Below are 20,776 nucleotides of genomic sequence, written 5' to 3' on the forward strand. Positions count from 1 at the left end.
TCTTACGAGCCCATGAGATCATGAGCTGAGCAGGGACCAGAAGCTGCACGCCCTACTGACTGAAGCACCCGGGTGCCCCAAGATTTTTGCCTCTTCTATTAATGAAAATAGTTGCTAACTTGTCTGTGAATTTTGTGTAAGAATGAGTATCACAGATTAATGAATTATTTCTATTTCATGGAATGTAATCTTAACTCTGTGGGACCAAGAAAAAAGTATTCATCTCCCTTACTCTACATGTGGTCTGGAGCTATTACCTTAATGTTTACAGGACTGTATTTGCATCCTTTTTTTACATTTACATATGAATTGACATAGTAATTTTTTTTTTTAAGATTTTAACCATTTTAGTGATAGCACAGGCTGTGGGGAGGAACAGAGGAAGAGGGAGAGAACATTCTAAGCTGGCTCCATGCCCAGAGGTGGTGCTTGGTACAGGGCTGCATCTCAGGATCTGGAGTTCATGACCTGAGCTGAAATTAAGAGTTGGGCATTTAACTGACTGAGCCACCCAGGCACCCCCAAACTGACATCATAATTCTTAGGCTTGAGTAAAGGACAAGTCTATTTATTTATGGACAGACCTCCCCCACCTTTTTAAAAAGATTTATTTATTTGAGAGAGAGCTTGGTGAGGGAGGAGAGGCCAGGGAAGAGGGAGAGGGACTCTCAAGCAGACTTTACAACAAGAGTGCAGCGCGAGAGGCTCTATTCCACGACCCTGAGATATGACCTCAGTGGAAACCAAGAGTTGGAGACTCAACTGACTGAGCAACTTAGGCATCCCAAGGACAGACCCTTTTATATGGAGAGAAAGAAATCTGACTTCTTGTGTTAACTTATTTTGAAAAATACATTTAATTTTTATGCTAATGTTATTTAATTATCAAACATAAAATTAGATATAAACCACTTAAAATTGTAGCTCTCTTGTAACAATTATAAATATGTAGCAGATTTATAAACAAAGAAAACTACTAAATGAATAAAAATAAGTCAGAAACAGTAATGTCCTGGGTGATACTTTGCAAAAACTCCATTGTCCTTGAAATTTAAATATGGTGGTAGGTTTACTGGTTGTTTTGATTATGATGAACTTGCCCTATGGTGGTTTCTTGGGATGAATTACATCTTCAAATTCTTTAAGCAATTGCAGACTCTATAAAAAAAAACTTTTGGGGCACCTGGGTGGCTCAGGAGTTAAGTGTCTGCCTTTGGCTCAGGTCATGATTCCAGGGTCCTGGGATCGAGCCCTGCATCAGGCTCCCTGTTTAGCGGGAAGCCTGCTCTCTCTCCCCCACACCCCCTGCTTATGTTCTCTCTCTCACTGTGTCTCTTTCTGTCAAATAAATAACAATCTAAAAAAACCCAAAACACTTTAATTTGTACAGCAAGTGTAATGTTTATTTGGTCATCATTTGGTGTGAGTGCATTATGTATATATTAAGTTTGCCTCTTTTATCTCATTAATTCGCTTTATAATTACAGTAGGATAACTTGCACCTAACATAATTAAATCTCAAAGCAGTGCTAAATTTGCTTTTTTTCTTAGTTATTTGGTAATTTATATTATGTAATGTTAATGTGTGAATTTTAAAATTTTGTAAATAGATTATTATGAAAATTAAAACACTATAAAAATTTATTAAAGAGAATATCCATGAACTTCCATTAGGGAATGAGTGATTTAGTATCACTCATGATTCTTGAAAAGATACAGTCTGATACATTAAAAATCCTACAATCTGTGGCTCTTGTTTGAATGATCTTTTTAGGCATAGTGTGAAAAATTTTGGCAAACGTTAGCTAGAATAGAAGAGTTCAAATTTTGTTATATTTATAGGGTATCCTTGTTAAATTCTTAAAAATAAATTTCAGTTTATGGTGTAATTTATAAGCATAATTCTAATTTTAAGTAAATATTGTAAGTTTAATGACAGTATAATCTTTACATTTTTAAATAAAGTTTATTTTTAATTTTAGGGGCTCTTGGGCGGCTCATTTAGTTAAGCATCTAATTTCAGCTCAGGTCATGATCTTAGGGTTCTGGAATCAAGCCCTGTGTCCAGCTCCATACTCAGCGGGCGTCTGCTTCTCTCTCTCCCTCTCCCTCTTCCCCTCCCTCTGCTCTTGTGCTTGCTTGCTTGCTTGCTCTCTCTCAAATAAATAAATCATAAGAAATAAGTTTTAGGGGTGCCTGGGTGGCTCACTTGGTTAAGCAACTGTCTTTGGCTCATGTCGTGATCCTGGGGTCCTGGGATTGAGTCCCACATTGGGCTCCCTGATTGGCAGAGAGTCTGCTTCTCCCGCTGACCTCTCTCCTCTCATGCTTTCTTTCTCTCTCTCTCTCAAATAAATAAATAAAATCTTTAAAAAATAATACGTTTTGGGGCGCCTGGGTGGCTCAGTGGGTTAAAGCCTCTGCCTTCGGCTCAGGTCATGGTCCCAGGGTCCTGGGATCGAGCCCCACATCGGGCTCTCTGCTCAGCAGGGAGCCTGCTTCCTCCTCTCTCTCTCTCTGCCTGCCTCTCTGCCTACTTGTGATCTCTGTCTGTCAAATAAATAAATAAAATCTTTAAAAAAAATAAAAATAAAAAATAATACGTTTTTAATTTATTTCTAGTATAGTTAACATGTAGTGTTCTATTAGTTTCAGGTGTGCTGTGTAGAGATTCAGCAATTCTATCTCTACAACGCTCAGTGCTCATCGTAAGAGCACTCTTAATCCCCCTCGCCTATTTCACCATCCCCCAGCCCGCCTCCACGAGGTAGGCATCAGTTCATTCTCTATAGTTAAGTGTCTGTTTCAATTTATACATCTTTTGTTTGCATCAACATTTGTGAAATTTGACATAGATATATGCCTGTCTTGAAAGTAGCTGATAACAGAAACCTGGAATGTATGTTTGTATGTTTGCTTTTTTTTTTTTTTAAAGATTTTATTTATTTATTTGACAGAGAGAGATTGTGTTTTTAATGTCAAATTCCACTTGTTCACTGCTGGAAAGCAATTGACTTTTGTCTATTAACCTTGTATCCTGCCATCTTCTTGTAATCTCTTATTAGGTTCTCAGTTCTTTTGGATTTCTATAGTGATCATATCACCTGTGTCCTCTCCTCTCAAGGGTTCCAGGAATATATTTTTTTCTTTTAATACATTAGAAACTGTATAGTCTTATTAAATAAAATATATTAAGTCCACACATAGTCCTAATAAAGCACTTCAGAATCCACTATGTGCTCCCTGGTCAAAAGACAGATTATAAGCAATCAGGAAGCATTCTTGTTCTTCTCCTGTAATGACCAGAGAGTTGTGCTTTCTTTGGTTTTCTAGACTGAGGTGAATTATTTAGTAAATGTGGATGTAAAATAAATGTATACTCTTTTAGGAAAGAGTTAGCTATACTTTGATATCTGAAGTTTTTTGTTTGTTTGTTTCAGTCTCATCAGCTGATATTCATGACTTCTATATATTCATGACTTTGTGACATAATTGCCATTAGGAAGATACATCAGGATTTTAATGGATTGCCAACTTTTTTCCTAAAGATTGATATATTTATAGCAATATGTTTATAAAATTCAGAGTGTTCCTTTGTGTTACTTCAATGATGCCCTGAATACATACTTTATGTTGATTTATATCAGTGTTATGTCAGCCACAAACAGCATCTCTATTTAGGTTTTCTTCATACATTTTACATTTCAGTGTCCTCAATCTTCCAAAGAAAAGTAGATACACACAAGGCCTATTTAAAAAGAGTCTTTCATATCTTTGATGAAGATAAATCAGCTCCATGATTTCACACATAGACTAGGAGCAGAAGTGGAGCATGAAGTGGTAATATTTGCTTTTCAGAAAATCTCAGATACCATGAATATAAAAAAGGGTGCATTGGAAATAATTATATCTACCCAAATATCTGTCCTCTTGATCCTTTGAAGAAGTATATTGTCAAATAAATTGTTTCAGTTCTGAATTATTCTCTATAGTGAATACTCTGATAGAGTATTATCTGAAAAGTATTAATGACTTGCTGCTTTTACTATGAATTCAAGAAAAGTCGTTGATTTTTTTTGTTGTGTTGAGCTTTTCACTTGTTAGGATGGAATGCTGACTTCTAAGCTCCTTAAATGTACAATCAGAATCTAGAAGTCTTTATAGTTTTCTAAGAAGTATTTATCTGCAGCCAAATTTGGCTTCAACTCTGTTGTTAATTCAAGTATTGAGGAGAGGGAAATTACTAAGGATTAGAAAAGAATAGCAAAAAAAGGTAATATAGTTATCCTTAACTCTTTGCACGTTACACTGGGTATCGTTTGATTATTTTGTTGACTGCTGCTTCTTCAAAAGAATTTTGCTCTCCCTGGAAAAACACATATGAGGTTGTTAATTTTGATTCCTCTATTGTATAGGAGAGAAGAGTGGAACATGGTGGACTTCGAGCAGTTAATGACCACTCAAAGAAATAATGACAGTTGTTACATAGAAGGATTTGTAGTTTTAGAAAGTGGTTTTAGATTCATTTTCTTATTTGGTGTTCACACTACTTAGAATGGTTGATATGGAGGTTTATTTTTTCTGCTTTGTAACTGAGGAAATTGAGAAACTGTTACTCTTGTCCAAGCTGGTATGTTGTAGTAAATAGTAGAGCCTACATGAAAATAAAAGATTTCTGGTTTAGAGGCTTGTGTGCTTTCTACTGAACCACAGTATTTATCCAGAACTAGGACAATAAGATAGTGTCCTGTATTTAGCGGCATAGAATATATATCTTTACCATTGTTTTGCCTTGTCTACGGCCATACCACCCTGAACACGCCCGATCTTGTCTGATCTCGGAAGCTAAGCAGGGTCGGGCCTGGTTAGTACTTGGATGGGAGACCATTGTTTTGCCTTGGGACCTTGGAAATGATGAATTAACCACTTTTTACTGTGCACTCTGTTTTGATACTTAGCAATTTATGTCTTACAGAGTTGTGACACTTAAAATGCTTGAGAAGAAAGATTTCTTTGATTATTTTATTTTTAAAAAATGATTTATTTTATTTATTAGCATTGGAGAAGAGGGTTGAGGTGGGGAGAGAGAGGATCTCAAGTAGACTGTGCACTGAGTATGGTGCCCAATGTGGGGCTTGACCCCATGACCCTGAGACCATGATCCAAGACAAGATCAAGAGTAGGATGCACAACTGCCTGAGCCACCCCGGCGCCCCTTTAATTATTTTTATTTTAATTTCTCATTATTTACAGCATTTTACCCATTTTGTTTACTTTGTTATTTTTACTTTCATTATCATAATTGTTTTGTCATTATGATTACCTTAGTGAGATATTACATTATAGACCCATTTCATATTTAGAGGGGAAGGAAAAAACAAATTCAGGAAAGTAGGAAAATGGATGCCAGAATTTATATATTCAAATCAGTGCTACCTTTCCAAACAGTTATCTTGAGAAGCTATATACTGCTGCCATTGCTCAAAATATCCAGTGGATCTCATTTTTAAAATAATGGGTATAGAATTTTATTTGCATCTATACAAAGAGGTACATATTTAACATGAAAATGTTAGTCAACTCATTCAGTACTTGTTGGGTTTACATGATAATGATAATCAACATTCAGAACCTTTTAAACTAGGGTGTATAGATTTGGAAACAATGGTTTTGATGAGTATTTTTGTAGAGTAGATTGATAGAGTGGATTATCTTTAAATTAATGATCTTTTTTTCTCCCCCTTAGTCAGCAGATAAGCAGCGAGCTCTAGAAGAAACCAAAGCCTACACCACCCAGTCCTTAGCAAGTGTTGCCTATTTGATAAATACCTTGGCCAACAATGTCCTACAGATGCTGGATATTCAGGCATCCCAGCTGCGAAGGATGGAATCTTCAATCAATCATATTTCGCAAGTGAGACAACACTGTTTTTCTATTTTGCCTATGAGGAACACTTGTTAAACATAAGCTATCTGTATCATGCTGACAGCCTTTACTATGTGATTTACTCACACATATGATTTGGAAAATACAAATTCAGTATCAGGTTGTTTTTTGTTCTTTTTGTTGAGTGATTATCTTCTCTGTGATTTTGACAGGGAAGATTTTAATGGTTTCTATTAAAATTCAGTAGTCATAGGAAAATAATCAGCATTGAGGTAAAAATGTGTCTGGTTTCTTCCAACTTTTACCAGATTTCATGTTTCTTTATCTTTCTTAAAAGATATTAACATGATAGCCTTATCACTTCTTTAATTTTTCTCTTGGTAGGATTTTTGTGCTCACTTCGGCAGCACATATGCTCCTGGTAGGATTTTTGTTTACCAGGATGGTACCATACCTACATAATGGACATATTAACCTAAATGAACTTATGAAATTATCCTTATATAAAACTTAAAAAAATTAATGTTATACTTTTTCCATTTTAAAATCTGTTCTCATAATAGATAGAAACAATAAAATGGAAAAAAACCCCACCTTTTTCTACTGTTCAAACTTTTCACCTTTACTACTTTGCTTTACTTTGTTCCAATACTTTTTTCTTATAAATAGTTTTTAAAATGTAGGTGTGATTGTATTATGTATAGAATTTTGGATTTTACCCTTTTAACTTACTGTGGTAACAGACATCCTCCCATGACGTTATGAGCTCTTCATAAACATGTTCAATGGCTGCATAATGTTGCATGTATGTGTCATTACTTTCATATCCATTTTAGTATTTTGGAGCCATTTAAATACTTCACTGAGAAGCGAGTTTGTAATTGCAAAATGAATTAAAAAAAAACATTAAAAAGATAAAGGTTTTGATCTGCCTGCTTCTCTTTGATGAGATCTTTGGAACTTTCCTAGTTCAGCACTGTCCTTTGAGTGACTTGATGTAGTATTCTTTTTTTTTGAAGATTATTTACTTTTTTATTTGTCACAGAGAGAGAGTACAAACAGGGGGAGTGGTAGGCAGAGGGAGAAGCAGGCTTCCTGCTGAGCAAAGAGCCACATGTGGGGACTCTATCCCAGGACCCTGGGATCATGACCTGAGCTGAAGGCAGATGCTTAACTGACTGAGCCATCCAGGTGTCCGTTGATGTAGTATTTGACACTCTTTTATAACTAAATGATTAGAACTCTTCTGGAATAACAAGTTTTAAGATGTCCTTTATAAAAAAAGACATTATATTTTCTTTTTGTTCATCTTAAGAGTTCAGGACTCTTCTGAAATTGACTAATAATTTTTCAAAGTCTGAAACTTAACTTGTATAATTAAATAAAATACATTCCAGAAAATCAAATCAGATACAGGAGTACTCATATTATTGCTGTTACTTGAAAGTTCCATCAGACTAATTTAGAGGGATTAGTTGTTATTTAATACTAAATTTAATCTTAAATATGAATTTACTACTGTAACATTTTCTTTATATTCCATATAACCTTTTATTTATTTATTTTTTTAAGATTTTATTTATTTATTTTAGATTTTATTTATTTGACAGAGAGTGAGAGAGCACAAGCAGGGGTAGTGCCAGGCAGAGAGAGAAGCAGGCTCCCTGCTGAGCAAGGAACCAGATGGGGTGCTTGATTCTAGGCCCCTGCGATCATGACCTGAGCCAAAGGCAGCCACTTAACCCACTGAGCCACCCAGGAACCCCTAAACACTTTTTTTTTTTTTAAAGATTTTATTTATTTGAGAAAGAGAGAGGGAGAGAAAGCATGGGAGTGGGGTCAGAGGGAGAAGCAGACTCCCGGCTAAGCAGAGAGCCTGATGTGGGGCTCAATCCCAGGATCCTGAAGCTGAAGGCAGATGCTTAACAGCCTGAGTCACCCAGGTGCCCCTAAACTTTTTCCTTTTTAAATAGGCTCCTTGCCCAGTGTGGATCTCAGTGCAGGGCTTTGAACTCATGAACCTGATCAAGACCTGAGCTGAGATCACGAGTTAGAGGTTTAATTGACCGAGCCACCCAGATGCCACCCACGTATAAACTTCTGTAAACTATAATTTGCTGCTTGTTGTATTGCTGTGTTTCTTCAAGTAAAAAACAAAACCCCAAAAGAATTGATGAGGTTTTTGTTTTTGTTGTTTTGTTTTTTTTGAATTGGTGAGTTTTAATGAATGAGATGTACATTTTATTATGAAGAGACCGCTTGGAGGAAACAATGATGATGAAATAGATGAACTTAGATTTCTATAGGAGGAATGTTGACAAATGGCTAATCTGATAGAGAATTTTGAAGTTTGAAAGTCTTAAAATTTTTGTGTGTTTGAAGTCTTAGCAAAGGACCTAAAAAAGAAAGAAGAAAAGTGTGAATACAGAAGAAAAATTAATATATTAGAGTTCCTAAAGAGGATGAACAGCTTGTTATTAGTTTGTAAGAGAAAATAGGAGTGATTGTGAAGGTAGTAGATAGTAAGCAAATGACAGTGAAAGATAATCATCTATTTTTTTATGTAATCTCCATATGCAGTGTGTGGCATGATCCAACTCATGACCCAGAGGTCAAGAGTCGGATGCTCTCCTGACTGAGCCATCCAGGCTCCCCAATAATCATCTGTTTTTTGATAATTCTATACTACTTTGGTAGAGAAAGTAGCAGTCTTGAGGAGAAAGGTGAGTAAGTCTACCTTAAGTTGTAATTACTATGTACTCATTAATGAAAACATTTTTATTTTTGAGTAGCACATAAATCTACATATAATTAGTAGGTCTAATTAGTATGGTCTTTTAAAATATTTTAATGGAATAAGTGAAAAATGGGAAAGATAAGTGGATAGAGATTTAGAAGATCAGAAATAATAACAGGGGCCTGAGTCAGAGCCCTGAATATGTTGAATCTTCTTTTTTACAATTATTTATTTATTTATTTATTTATTTATATTTTTATTTGTTTTGAATCATCTTCATTTGGAGTTGAACAATCCCTGGACGGGTGAGGTTATCTGCAGCTGTCCAACACCTGTTAAGTCTATACAAAATAGTATGTTGAGTGAGAGGTTGAATAAGAGAAATGGGGGGATGGAGGCTATATCTAAGAAATCAGTAAATTTTTAAAAAATTATCTATTTTTTATTATTTGCTTTAAGGATTGAAATATTTTTCAGCTATGTTTAATGTACAGGTAGAGTCCTTTGTTTTAAAAATTAAATGAGGGGCGCCTGGGTGGCTCAGTGGGTTAAGCCTCTGCCTTCTGCTTAGGTCATCATTTCAGGGTCCTGGGATCGAGCTCTGTGCCCGGCTCTCTGCTTAGCGGGGAGCCTGCTTCCCCCCTTTCTCTCTGCCTGCCTCTCTGCCTACTTGTGATCTTTCTCTCTCTCGGTTAAATAAATAAATAAAATCTTTTTTAAAAAGTCAAATGAATTTGAACTGAAAAATTATTTTATAGTATGTGAAAACGTTTTCTGTTTACAAAGCAAATACCCAGTAAATACTCTAAGTACAAGGATTGGCAAGCTTTTCTGTGAAGTGCCAGATAGTCAATGTTTTAGGTTTTGTGGGCCAAATATGTGGTATCAGTCTCATATTCTCTCTGTGTGTATTTTTTTTTAAAGATTTTATTTATTTATGTGACTAAGACTGCGAGAGAGGGAACACAAGGATGGGGAGTGGGAGAGGGAGAAGCAGGCCTCCCGCCAAGCAGGGAGCCTGATGTGGGGCTCGATCCCAGGACCCTGGGGTCATGACCTGAGCTGAAGGCAGCTGTTTAACAACTGCACCACGCAGGTGCCCTGTGTGTATGTTTTTAAACAACTATTTAAAAATGTAAAAAACTATTTTAGCTGGTGATATAAAAGCAGTCAGGGCAGATTTGGCATGTAAGCTGTAGCTTGCAAGCCCTTGTTCTAAAATACTGTTTTTTCCCCCAAATGTTTGATACTTACATTTTTTATTATTCTTATGCTTTATTAAAAATATTATGTTTTTAGAGGGAGTCAGGAAATTCTTACAATATCTTGAGACTAGATTTTTTTTTTTTAATTTGAGCAAAAATATTAGGTTTTGAGAATTTGGAGAGAAGCAAAGAAAAGGAGGTTCAGTCAAGTCAAAGACAAGATTACATGTTTATTGGATTGATTCTAGTGTCAGGAGTTATTCTGTAAGGGTTGTCTTGGTAGGCTGGTTGACAACTAGGAGATAGCAGATCTCTGAGGTATTTGATTTCTTTCCTTATTAGTATCTTTTTCCTGTCTCCTGGGTAAGAACTTTCTCACTTTTTAGCCTTCTGTGCTCTAGCTCTTTTTTCCATAGCTTTGGGAATGGGGAGAGTCAGGGATCGAGGTTTTATTTTGGTTCTTCTGCTGACTTGCCTGACATTTGACCAACTTGAACTTCAGTTTTCTCATCTGTAAAATGGTAGGACTGATTAGATGATTTCTGAGCTATCTTCCATTTTGAATTCTTTTTTCTTTTGAGATTCTCACAAATTAATTTTTTTTCTTTCTGTTCTGCCGACTTTGCTGTGTACCTCAATCTGTGCCTCTCTGACCTCAACCGTCTATTACTCTGATGTAACAATTATTTTCTAAATTATTCTGAATTAGAATCTGAGGATGGGAATTCCATTGACTCTACCAATTATGTATCCTGAAGATGTGTTAGGAACATACATAGTTGTGTTGTTTTCAACACAACAGAGTAATAACTCCTTCTCTAAATATCAAACAGGATAGAATATAACTATTTAGTGTCAGACTTTTTTGTAGTAAATGGATAATATAGCATTAAGTAGTATAGTAATTTATACCACACTCACCATCAGAAGTATTAGGATAGGTTCTTGATGTGGACTACCTTAGGTATTTTAAGGATGGCAATTTTATTATTTTTATTATTAATTTTTAAGTAATCTCTTACACCCATTGTGGGGGTTGCACTTAGAATCCTGAGATCATGCTCCACTGAGTGAGCCAGCCAGCTGCCCCAGGAATGGCAGATTTTTTTTTAAAGATGTATTTTTTTTTACTTTTATTTTTATTATTATTATTATTATTTTTAAAGATTTTATCTGTTTGACAGAGATCACAAGTAGGTAGAGAGAGAGAAGGGGAAGCAGGCTCCCCACTGAGAGAGCCCAGTGTGGGGCTCGATCCCAGGACCTGAGCTGAAGGCAGACACTTAACTGACTGAGCCACCCAGGCACCCCCAAAATTCAATTTTAAATTAAGGAAATTATACTAAAGTTTATCAATATGTAATTATGCATAAAAAATAGGATTTATACAGTTCTTAAATTAACTTTTTTTTAAAAGATTTTATTTATTTATTTGGCAGACATACAGAGATCACAAGTAGGCAGAGAGGCAGGCAGAGAGAGAGGAGGAAGTAGGCTCCCTGCTGAGCAGAGAACCCAATGTGGGGCTCAATCCCAGGACCCTGGGATCATGACCCGGGCCGAAGGCAGAGGCTTTAACCCACTGAGCCACCCAGGCACCCCTTAAATTAACTTCTTTTTTTTTATTTTATTTTTTTAAAAGATTATTTATTTATTTATTTGACAGAGAACACAAGTAGGCAGAGAGGCAGGCAGAGAGAGAGAGAGAGAAGCAGGCTCTGCACTGAGCAGAGAGCCCGATGCGGGGCTCGATCCAAGGACCCTAGGATCATGACCTGGGCCGAAGACAGAGGCTTTAACCCGCTGAGCCACCCAGGCGCACCTAAATTAACTTCTTATGTATAGTTTATATCATTTTATTAAAAAATGAATAAGTGAAAATTATCATTTGGTAGTAACTAATTTGTTTTATGGGACATGAATAATTTAAAGCATATTTGTCATTTAAATAATTAAATACTTATTTGAAACAGTAACTTACTAATAAAAAATGGAAACATTTGAAAACACTCAACTTAGTTGAGTTAATCCACTGTAGTTGTTTGCAGATATTTTCCTACACTGATGGTCTGTGGTCTGAGGTACTTGTGCAGTACAGTCACCTCTCGATTATCTGTGTTAATGGGACACAACAGTGCATGGATAATCCTAAAACAAAGTACTTGATAGAGTACCTTCTCGATATCTGTTGTGGTCTGTATGTGTTTGGATCCATGAAGGAGATGTGAGAATGGGTCTCAGGCTTCCAAGGAGCTGGGAGCCAGTATGACCATCTCAAGGTGTTAAGAGGTGTTTTCGAGGCCTTGGGTTTAGCACTGCAGAGCTGAGATGCCACGGGGAGGCCCGCAGCATGTGAAATCAGACCCGGCAGTTGGAATGAGTAGGATAGAGACACACATTAATAAGGATCTTTCAGTAAGAATAGTCCACACAGTTGCAGTGATATTACTTGGTGTGTTTTTGGTTAACAGGTAGCAAAAAACAATAGTGTTTCTTAGAAGTGTACTTGCATTAGTTTTGGTCATCTTTGTGTGTTAAACACATATTTTACTTACCACATGTAAGAGCTGTTACTGAGATCTCTACTAAGTAAGAATAAATTTATTGTCATGTAGCTAGTTATTTCAGAAATCCAGGACAAATTTGGAATACTTTTTTCTTACTATTAAAATTCTTCCTAAATATCAGTGTTGAACTAGTTCTTCCAAAATTTAACTTTAATGCATTCTAGCTTAGTAATGTCAAAGAATATTATGAAGGCAAATGCAGTGGTGATTAGTGAAAGCTATGAATTTGATTTAGGAAAAACAGAGAAGCCATATTTTTAATTAAAAACATCATAGGAGGGACGCCTGGGTGGCTCAGTTGGTTGGACGACTGTCTTCGGCTCAGGTCATGATCCCGGAATCTCGGGATCGAGTCCCGCATCAGGCTCCCAGCTCCATGGGGAGTCTGCTTCTCCCTCTGATCTTCTCCTCGATCATGCTCTCTCTCACTGTCTCTCTCTCAAATAAATAAATAAAATCTTTTAAAAAAAATAAAAATAAAAACATCATAGGAGCTTTACAAAAATTCTTTTTTTTTTAATATTTTATTTATTTATTTAACACAGAGAGAGAGAGACAGAGAGACCACAATGAGGCAGAGAGGCAGGCAGAGAGGCAGGCAGAGAGAGGAGGAAGCAGGCCGCCTGCTGAGCAGAGAGCCCGATGCAGGGCTCGATCCCAGGACCCTGAGACCATGACTTGAGTCGAAGGCAGAGGCCCAACCCACTGAGCCACCCAGGTGCCCCCCAAAATTCTTTTAATACTTGCAGTTGGCTGTGAGTTGATGAGTGCTGAAGCTGGATGGTAGGTATATATATAGAGAGAGGGGTGTTCATTCTGTTACTCTAATTTGAATATGATTTTCCCCAAGAGAAAGCTTTGAAAAATTTGAAATAGGTGATTCCTGAAAATTTCAGAATTTTATGGACCAAACTTTCTCCTCCTTCCTTATGGATTAGATTTGTTGTCTCTGTTATTCAGACTCCAAATAAAACCATAGCTATTTTCTGAATATATATTTGATTTTGTTCACAAGAACTCCTACAGTTCAGCTTAGTGTGGTAGTAAGATGGCAAGAATACAAATTATGCTCTTTGGTTATCTTAACCATTTATGACTTTTATTATGTAGATGTTTTTAAAAAGCGAATGAAACCGAATATCTGTACGTAGCCAGACACTAGAGACATTAATCTCTTAAGTCCACTCTTGTAACAAATTTGGAAACAATTGACATTTGAGAGGGCATAATGTAAGGACAAGTGAATTTGTCTTTCCTATACATCACTGGTTCTCGAGCAGGGAGTTTTACCCCCACGGGGACACTTGGCAATGTCAGACAGTTTTGGTTCTCAGAGCTTGGTTCCGGGGAGTGCTGCAGGTCTGCTGGGATGGTCTGCTGGGATACTTGTTCACATCACGCAGTGCTCAGGACAGCCTCCCACAACAACAAAATGATCAAAATGTTAAGAGTATCACTGTTGAGAAGCTGCTCTCGTTTTCTGAAGATATAGGAATTATTTTAGAGTAGACAGCTAGGAATATTATATAACCAAACTCAATTCTTGTGATTTTCTGTGGATATGTATGCTGTCAAGAATTATGTTTTAAACATGCCTTCAGTTTTTACTTAGAATTAATATAAGAAGCAACATTTTTCTCTTCAAAATTCCTCCAACCAATTCTTTTTAAAGTTTAGTGCTGGGAAAATTATCCTTCCTGATGAAGGGATGTATTTTCTTTTTTCTTTTTTTTTAAATATTTTATTTATTTATTTGACAGACAGAAATCACAAGTAGGCAGAGACACAGGCAGAGAGGAGGCAGAGAGGAGGAAGCGGGCCCCCCGCCGAGCAGAGAGGCCGATGCGGGGCTCGATCCCAGGACCCCGAGATCATGACCTGAGCCGAAAGCAGAGGATTAACCCACTGAGCCACCCAGGCGCCCCGGATGTATTTTCTTGAAACTCATTGTTTGCACTTTGCCTTCCCTCCCAGGAAGCTGGAAGAGCCCAGATCTTTTCCTTTGCTCTATTGGTTTTTGTTTTATCCTTAGTGGAGTGATCTGTGGGTTTGGGCTGTGTATTTGTGTGTATATAAAGTGAACATAGAAGTACTATATAAGTGCCTCTAGGCCCCAGGCATGATCAGATGTTTTTAGTGCTTTTTAAAAAAAGTCTCAGTTTTTTCAAACAGTTAAAAAATATGTGCTTAGTATAAAATGTAATTGTGTATTAATGCAGATATGGAAAGTTGCTTTCCCATTTTTATTCTCCGGAAATTTGTTAATATTTTCACCACAAAAATTTGAAATTGAAGGTTCAATTTGCAGTTAACTTAGAATTCGACTCTGGACAGTTGGGTTTGCCTTCTTATGGTTTCTTTTCTTTTCTTTTTTTTTTTTTTTTAAGATTTTATTTATTTATTTGTCAGAGAGAGAGAGAGCACAAGCGGGGGAATGGCAGGCAAAGGAAAAAGCAGGCTCTCCACTGAGCAGGGACTTCGATGTGGGACTCGACCCCAGGACCCTGGGATCATGACCTGAGACTAAGGCAGATGTTTAACCTCCTGAGCTACCCAGGTGCCCCGCTTTCAGATGTCTTTTTCTTTTTTCTTTCTTTTTAAAGATTTTATTTGTTCATTTGAGAGAGCATAGAGGGAGAGTGAAAGGGAGAAGCAGACTCCCCACCTAGCAGAGAGCCCAATGTGTGGGACTCCATCCCAGGACCCTGAGATCATGACCTGAGCCGAAGGCAGATGCTTAACCTCCTGAGCCACCCAGGCACCCCCATTTTCAGATTTCTTAAAGTGATAGTTAATACTGTCATAATGGTTATCATCTTTTCATTTCTATGTTATTACTGGGTTCTATTTTAGGAGAGGGGAAAGTGAAGTAGGGCCGGGGAGGAAGTAATGTCTCTTAATTGCTGCTTGAGCCAGGAGTGGTGTGAGAGATATGAACAATTTTAATGAGGTTTTTTCCTACTTTTTTGACTGCAGTACACTGTAAAAAATATATTTTACATTGCATCCAATACACAATTTCTGTATGTATTCTGTATATCTGTATATCTATATATCTATATATATAGTTATATACATAAATAAATGTTTCAGGAAAAAATAATATGTGTATATACAGTCTAGTATTTATGTTCTTTTTTATTTAAAGTCATTGCTCTTCATATTTCACTAAATTACAATCTGCTGTTTGAAAAATGTGTTTAAGTGTATTAGTTATCTGTGTTTGTGCAGAAAGTCACCATCTTTTAGCAAATAGAATAAGTAAAAAAACACATTTATCCTATGTGAACATTTAATAAATAGGATGAATTAATGAAATATTTTATAAATATTTGTCATGATAAAATCTAAGCAAACTTAAGTGTTTTGTTTTGGTAAAATGATGACTGTTAACAGTGTATGTATATTTTAAGCCTCTCTTTTTTTGGTAAATAAAAAAGCATTTGAACACCAATGGAAATTATATTAATAGGTCATTTTAAAATGTAACCAAATTAATACTTCGGGCTTTCTTAATCATTATGTTAGTTTAAATATTAATGGAGTTTGGGGAAAAGTTAGCATGCTTTAACCCAAAGGTTGGCACACTTTTTCTGTCAAGGCCCAGCTAATAAATATTTTAGGCTTTGCAGGCCATCAGTCTTTGCTTTAACTTCTCATCTCTGCCTCTGTGCTGTGAAAATATGTATGCAAGTAGAATAGCTAAATTTCTGTTCCCATAGGAACAGAATTCTGTATAATTTTCATGTTATGACATTATCTTTTTCTGACTTTTAAAAACCACTAAAACATGTAAACACTACTCCTGAGTTGTTAAAGCCAAACAAAACAAAAACTTCAGGTTGTAAAAAAACAGTTTGTGGGCCAGATTGGGTCTGTTGGCCATGATTTGCGACCCTTGCTTTAGCATAAAAATGGAGAAAGCCAGTAGCTCCAAAAAGGACAAAATTTAGCAGTGGAGTTCAAGTATATGAATAATGATGTTAAATCTCTGAGGATTTATATTTTTATTTTTCTGAGTAATAGAGCTATACATTTTTGTGTTGTGTTTATATTATGTTTTGCAGACTGTTGATATTCATAAAGAGAAAGTTGCAAGAAGAGAGATCGGTATTTTGACTACCAATAAAAACACTTCAAGGACACATAAAATTATTGCTCCGGCCAATCTTGAACGACCAGTTCGTTATATTAGAAAACCTATTGACTATACAATTCTAGATGATATTGGACATGGAGTAAAGGTAAGTATAATTTTTGTCAACCTTTTAAAAACAATAGCCCATAATGGAACTAACTCTTTAGAAAATTAAGCTTTTGTCTTTTCTTTCTTAGAAGCCCAAGTTTTGGCCCAGTTGTGGTTCTGAAGATTCCTTACTACTATAACTATTTTATCTTTCTTGCTTCTTCTTAGTGCTGTGTTTTCAAGTTTTAAATAGTCCTCTTTAAATAAATTGCATTTACTTAATCGGTTATATAGATCAGGCAAATAAGTATGGCATAATTTTTCTAATCTTTTAATGATTTAATGACTAATTAAAAATTTCCTCAGCATGTTCTTAAAGTACCTTATCTCAGACATTTATCAGCAAAGCTTTGGCATTAGTGTTCAGAAGGAACATGTATAAACAACCATGTACTTTGAATCTTTCTAAAATAATTTTACCTAAATATTTTGGGTGAGAATAGTGTCGATGAAAGTAACATGTGAATTAATATTTCCACTGCTTTTGAATATGCAGCCATTATATATATGGGTTATTTTTAAAAATGTTTTGGAGTATCTGCTGTATAGTGCCATGATCAAAACTGAGGTGCATATAAATTTCATTTAAATTGGTATTTATACTTAAGTAACTATTTGGAGCTTCCACTAAGTATTAGGTACTTAAAGCTTTCATCTTAATCAGTGATTTGAAAGGCATTGACTTATCAAATGTGACTTTGAATACATATTTACATACGTGTGAAACTGTATGGTTTATACAGTTGATTTATGTCTACATAAGCAAATTGAAACTGAAAAAATCCCCTACTGTTATGGCTAGAAATCGGTTAAATGTAAATTTAATGTAGATCTAGGTAAAAGAAAACATACAAAGTCTTTTTCTTAGAATTTTGATATCAGCATTATTTGGAGTTTGATATTTAATTTTATAAAATATTTATAATTTTATAATTTGAGATTTATTCAAGGCTAATAACTGCTGATAGAAAGTCTTAGGGTAATGCCAGAACGTGATCATAATAGGCACTTAGAATGTAAAGTATCGTATTTGTGCTTGTCCACTTGCATAATAAACACATGATTTCCTTCCCACTCCAGTTCTCACTTAATTCAAGTAAAATGTTATTCTTTTGGGACTCTGTACTCTTTTTTATTATTTGGACTTTCAGTGTTTAGGGGTCACGAATTTGAAGAAATCTTTAATAAAGGTTTTGAATAAAACAATGTCACATAATTTCATCAAAAAACCCTCCTGTTCATACACATTCTGCTTTGACCACTCTTTCTATGATCTACTGAAACATTATTTTTTAATGCTGAATGCTTAACTTGTTTTTTCTTTGTTTTTTTCCTTTCTCTTCACATCCTGAAGTTCCAACTAACCTTTCAATGCTTTTTTTCCTTACCTCTTTTATTTGCTCCATTTATGCATTAAGTGGTTGCTTAGATTTAAGGTAAGAGATTCCAGGGCTGGATTTCCATTCTTTGTTCTTATGTAGAATATTACATACGGGGAGTGAAGAGATATTTGGCACTTGGCCTTCTAAAATCAACAAATCCTCTTAATTTTTAAAAATTTTTGTCATGCAGCTTTGTGGTGTGTCTTCATGTTCTGTGAGGGCAGATTTTTTTTTTTTTGTCTGTTTTGTTCACCACCCGGTCTTGTGTGCCTTAAGCAGTACCTGATGCAGACATTAGGTGCTCAGTAAATATTTTTGAATAAATGCTTATTTTGCAATGTTAATATATTTTGTGGAACTAAAATATGTTATCCTATCATAAAATGTCATTATAAGTAAAATTAGGTGGACTTTTGTAAATGTGGAGCCTATGTTACGGATTGGAGGGCCAACTAATGTGCTTTATTTAACCCTCCCCCTGTGTAATAGCCTTTTTATTCTATAAATGGTGTGCTTTACTATACACCTTGTGGCCAGTATGTCATTATCTCTTGACTCTTAGTCAATGTAAAGAAGTTGAGAAGTGGAAAAATATTCAGTGTTATGGGTTTTTTTTAAGTTGCAGTATCATGTATTTTGCAAGAAGCAAAATTAGTTTCTCTTTTTCAAATTGCTATATAAGATATACATTTCAATATAAACTCACTTTAAGAGTTTTACTAGCTGAGTATTAATTATATCAAAACATCAAAAGTTCATGAGTGTTTAAAAAATACACATTAAAAATTAGAAATATTTATTTTAGTAACACATTAGGGGTTTGTTTTTACACATTTTAGTATTTTGGAGAATTAATGGTAAAAGACATTCAAGTGTATTCAAGAAGCATTTAAATAAAATGTTACTAAAATTATTTTCATCAAACTTAGCATGTATTTCCTTTTTGTTCTTATTTTCTTAGCTAAACTTTATAACTTCTTTTCAAATACATTTTCTTTCAAAAGAAAATTATTGTTACTTGCCCTGTCTTTAGTATAGAAAGTGATAACAAGATGATAACTGGATCTGAATCATTAGCTACTAATACCAACCATAGCCACAGACATTTTAACAGATCCTGGTCGAGAGATGAGACTAGAGGAGTCAAGCAAATAAACTTATTGTGTTACTGAGTAGAATGTTGGGTCCAAGCCCTTAGTCTCGGTGAGTGGGGCATGCGGACTTTGTGAGGGTACTCCTTCCGCATTATATACAAAGAACTAACCCAAAGCAGTGTGTGACTACCTTAGCTCTTTTCCTGTAAATATTGTATTTAAATTTTAGCTATTGATGTGTTTTTTTCCAAAGTGATAAAAGTGCACAGAAAGATTACCTGAAGGAAAAACACAGAAATGGACCAGTTCTTTTCCCCTCTAAGTTTAGACCAACTTGCTTATCCTACTCTGCCATGCTCATTTCCTCCAAACCCAACTATGATTCCTTCTTGACCTTCCTGGATTCAGAATCGTTCCATGCGGGAGATAGATCAAAACGAGTAGGAAATGAGAGAAGCCCCTAGAAAGAAAGGAAATATCACACTTGTATAAGACTCCTTCACACCTTTGCTGTTTGTACCAACCATAAGGCTTCACTCCTGAGTACTGTGGCTTTATGTAGGTGTTTTTGCAATATCTGGGTAGAATTGCCCAGTGAAGAGAGTACCCTGAATTCATCCTAGAAGCTAGAATGCATCCGTGCTCTGTCTTTTCTTTCTCTCTGCTTTGTGAATGTCTGTCTTCTCTGTTAACTTGTAGCAAGCACATGGTTAATCATTTTAGGTGAACCAAAACAAAGTAGAGTGAGAAAGATGTTTAGTGTATAACAAATCATTTCTCTTTTTATTCTGTTATTAAAAAATGGAGTGCTTTTGGAAGGGTGATTAATGGAATAATTTAATACATTAAGGTAGAAAATAGAATTAAAGAGAAAATGTTACAGTTGGAAGGGGCTGCAGTGGTTTAGTGGTTTAAGTGGTTTCCAACTGATCTTGGAGACCTGTGGATTATATCAAGTGCCCTAAAGGACCCCTGATGTTTGTTGGTAGAAGTATCTGCTACTTTGATTTCCTCAGTTCTTCATGAACTCTGTCTTTGCTCTTGTTGCTGTCAGACTTTTGATCCTTTTCAGACTGACTCTAAACAAAGATCACACTTTGGGTCCAGACACATGGGATTTGACTCAGAAGAATTCTCCATACTAAAAGTTGAATTTTTAACATTTTATATAGAATGTTCTCCACAGTCAACTAAAGAAAAAAAAACAACACATAAATTTCAGATGAAAAGGACCATGAACCACCGTGAGAACACGCTACGGTCAAATTCCTGATTACAGCTTTGATTTCCTTGAAGGATCTCCTAGTCCTTTTCTTCCTTCTTCCTTTCTTCCTTCCTTCCTTCCTTCCTTTCTTTCTTTCTTTCTTTCTTTCTTTCTTTCTTTCTTTCTTTCAAGTTGAGCTTATTTATTTGACAGAGAGAGATCACAAGTAGGCAGAGAGGCAGGCAGAGAGAGAGGGGGAAGCAGGCTCCCTGCTGAGGAGGGAGCCCGATACGGGGCTCGATCCCAGGATCCTGAGATCATGACCTGAGTCCAAAGCGAAGGCTTAACCCACTGAGCCACCCAGGTGCCCCCTCTGTGTATATTTAAAACCTGTTCTTTTTTTTTTTTTTAAACAGTCCAGCTTAGACTTTTCTCTGAACCTTTCTGTAGTTTT

At 35.8% G+C, this 20,776-nt stretch overlaps 1 protein-coding gene across 34 annotated transcripts in view; it reads left to right on the forward strand.

Annotated features, from left to right (window-relative positions):
- Positions 1–20,776, forward strand: part of ABI2 (abl interactor 2) — a 123,331-nt gene that overhangs the window by 59,973 nt on the left and 42,582 nt on the right. For 19 of the 34 annotated variants that reach the window (XM_045078636.1, XM_045078635.1, XM_045078620.1 and 16 more), the window contains exons 2-3: positions 5,747–5,914; positions 16,464–16,640. In XM_045078636.1, coding sequence (XP_044934571.1) covers positions 5,747–5,914; positions 16,464–16,640 — 345 coding nt within the window. Of the gene's footprint in view, positions 1–5,746; positions 5,915–16,463; positions 16,641–18,060; positions 18,079–20,776 lie in introns of all 34 variants that reach the window. The other 15 variants (XM_045078631.1, XM_045078630.1, XM_045078617.1 and 12 more) reach the window with 1 other exon arrangement.

The sequence above is a fragment of the Mustela putorius genome, unplaced genomic scaffold (genome assembly GCF_011764305.1).
Source record: "Mustela putorius furo isolate JIRA1106 unplaced genomic scaffold, ASM1176430v1.1 tig00000275_pilon_pilon_pilon, whole genome shotgun sequence".
Classification (NCBI taxonomy): domain Eukaryota; kingdom Metazoa; phylum Chordata; class Mammalia; order Carnivora; family Mustelidae; genus Mustela; species Mustela putorius.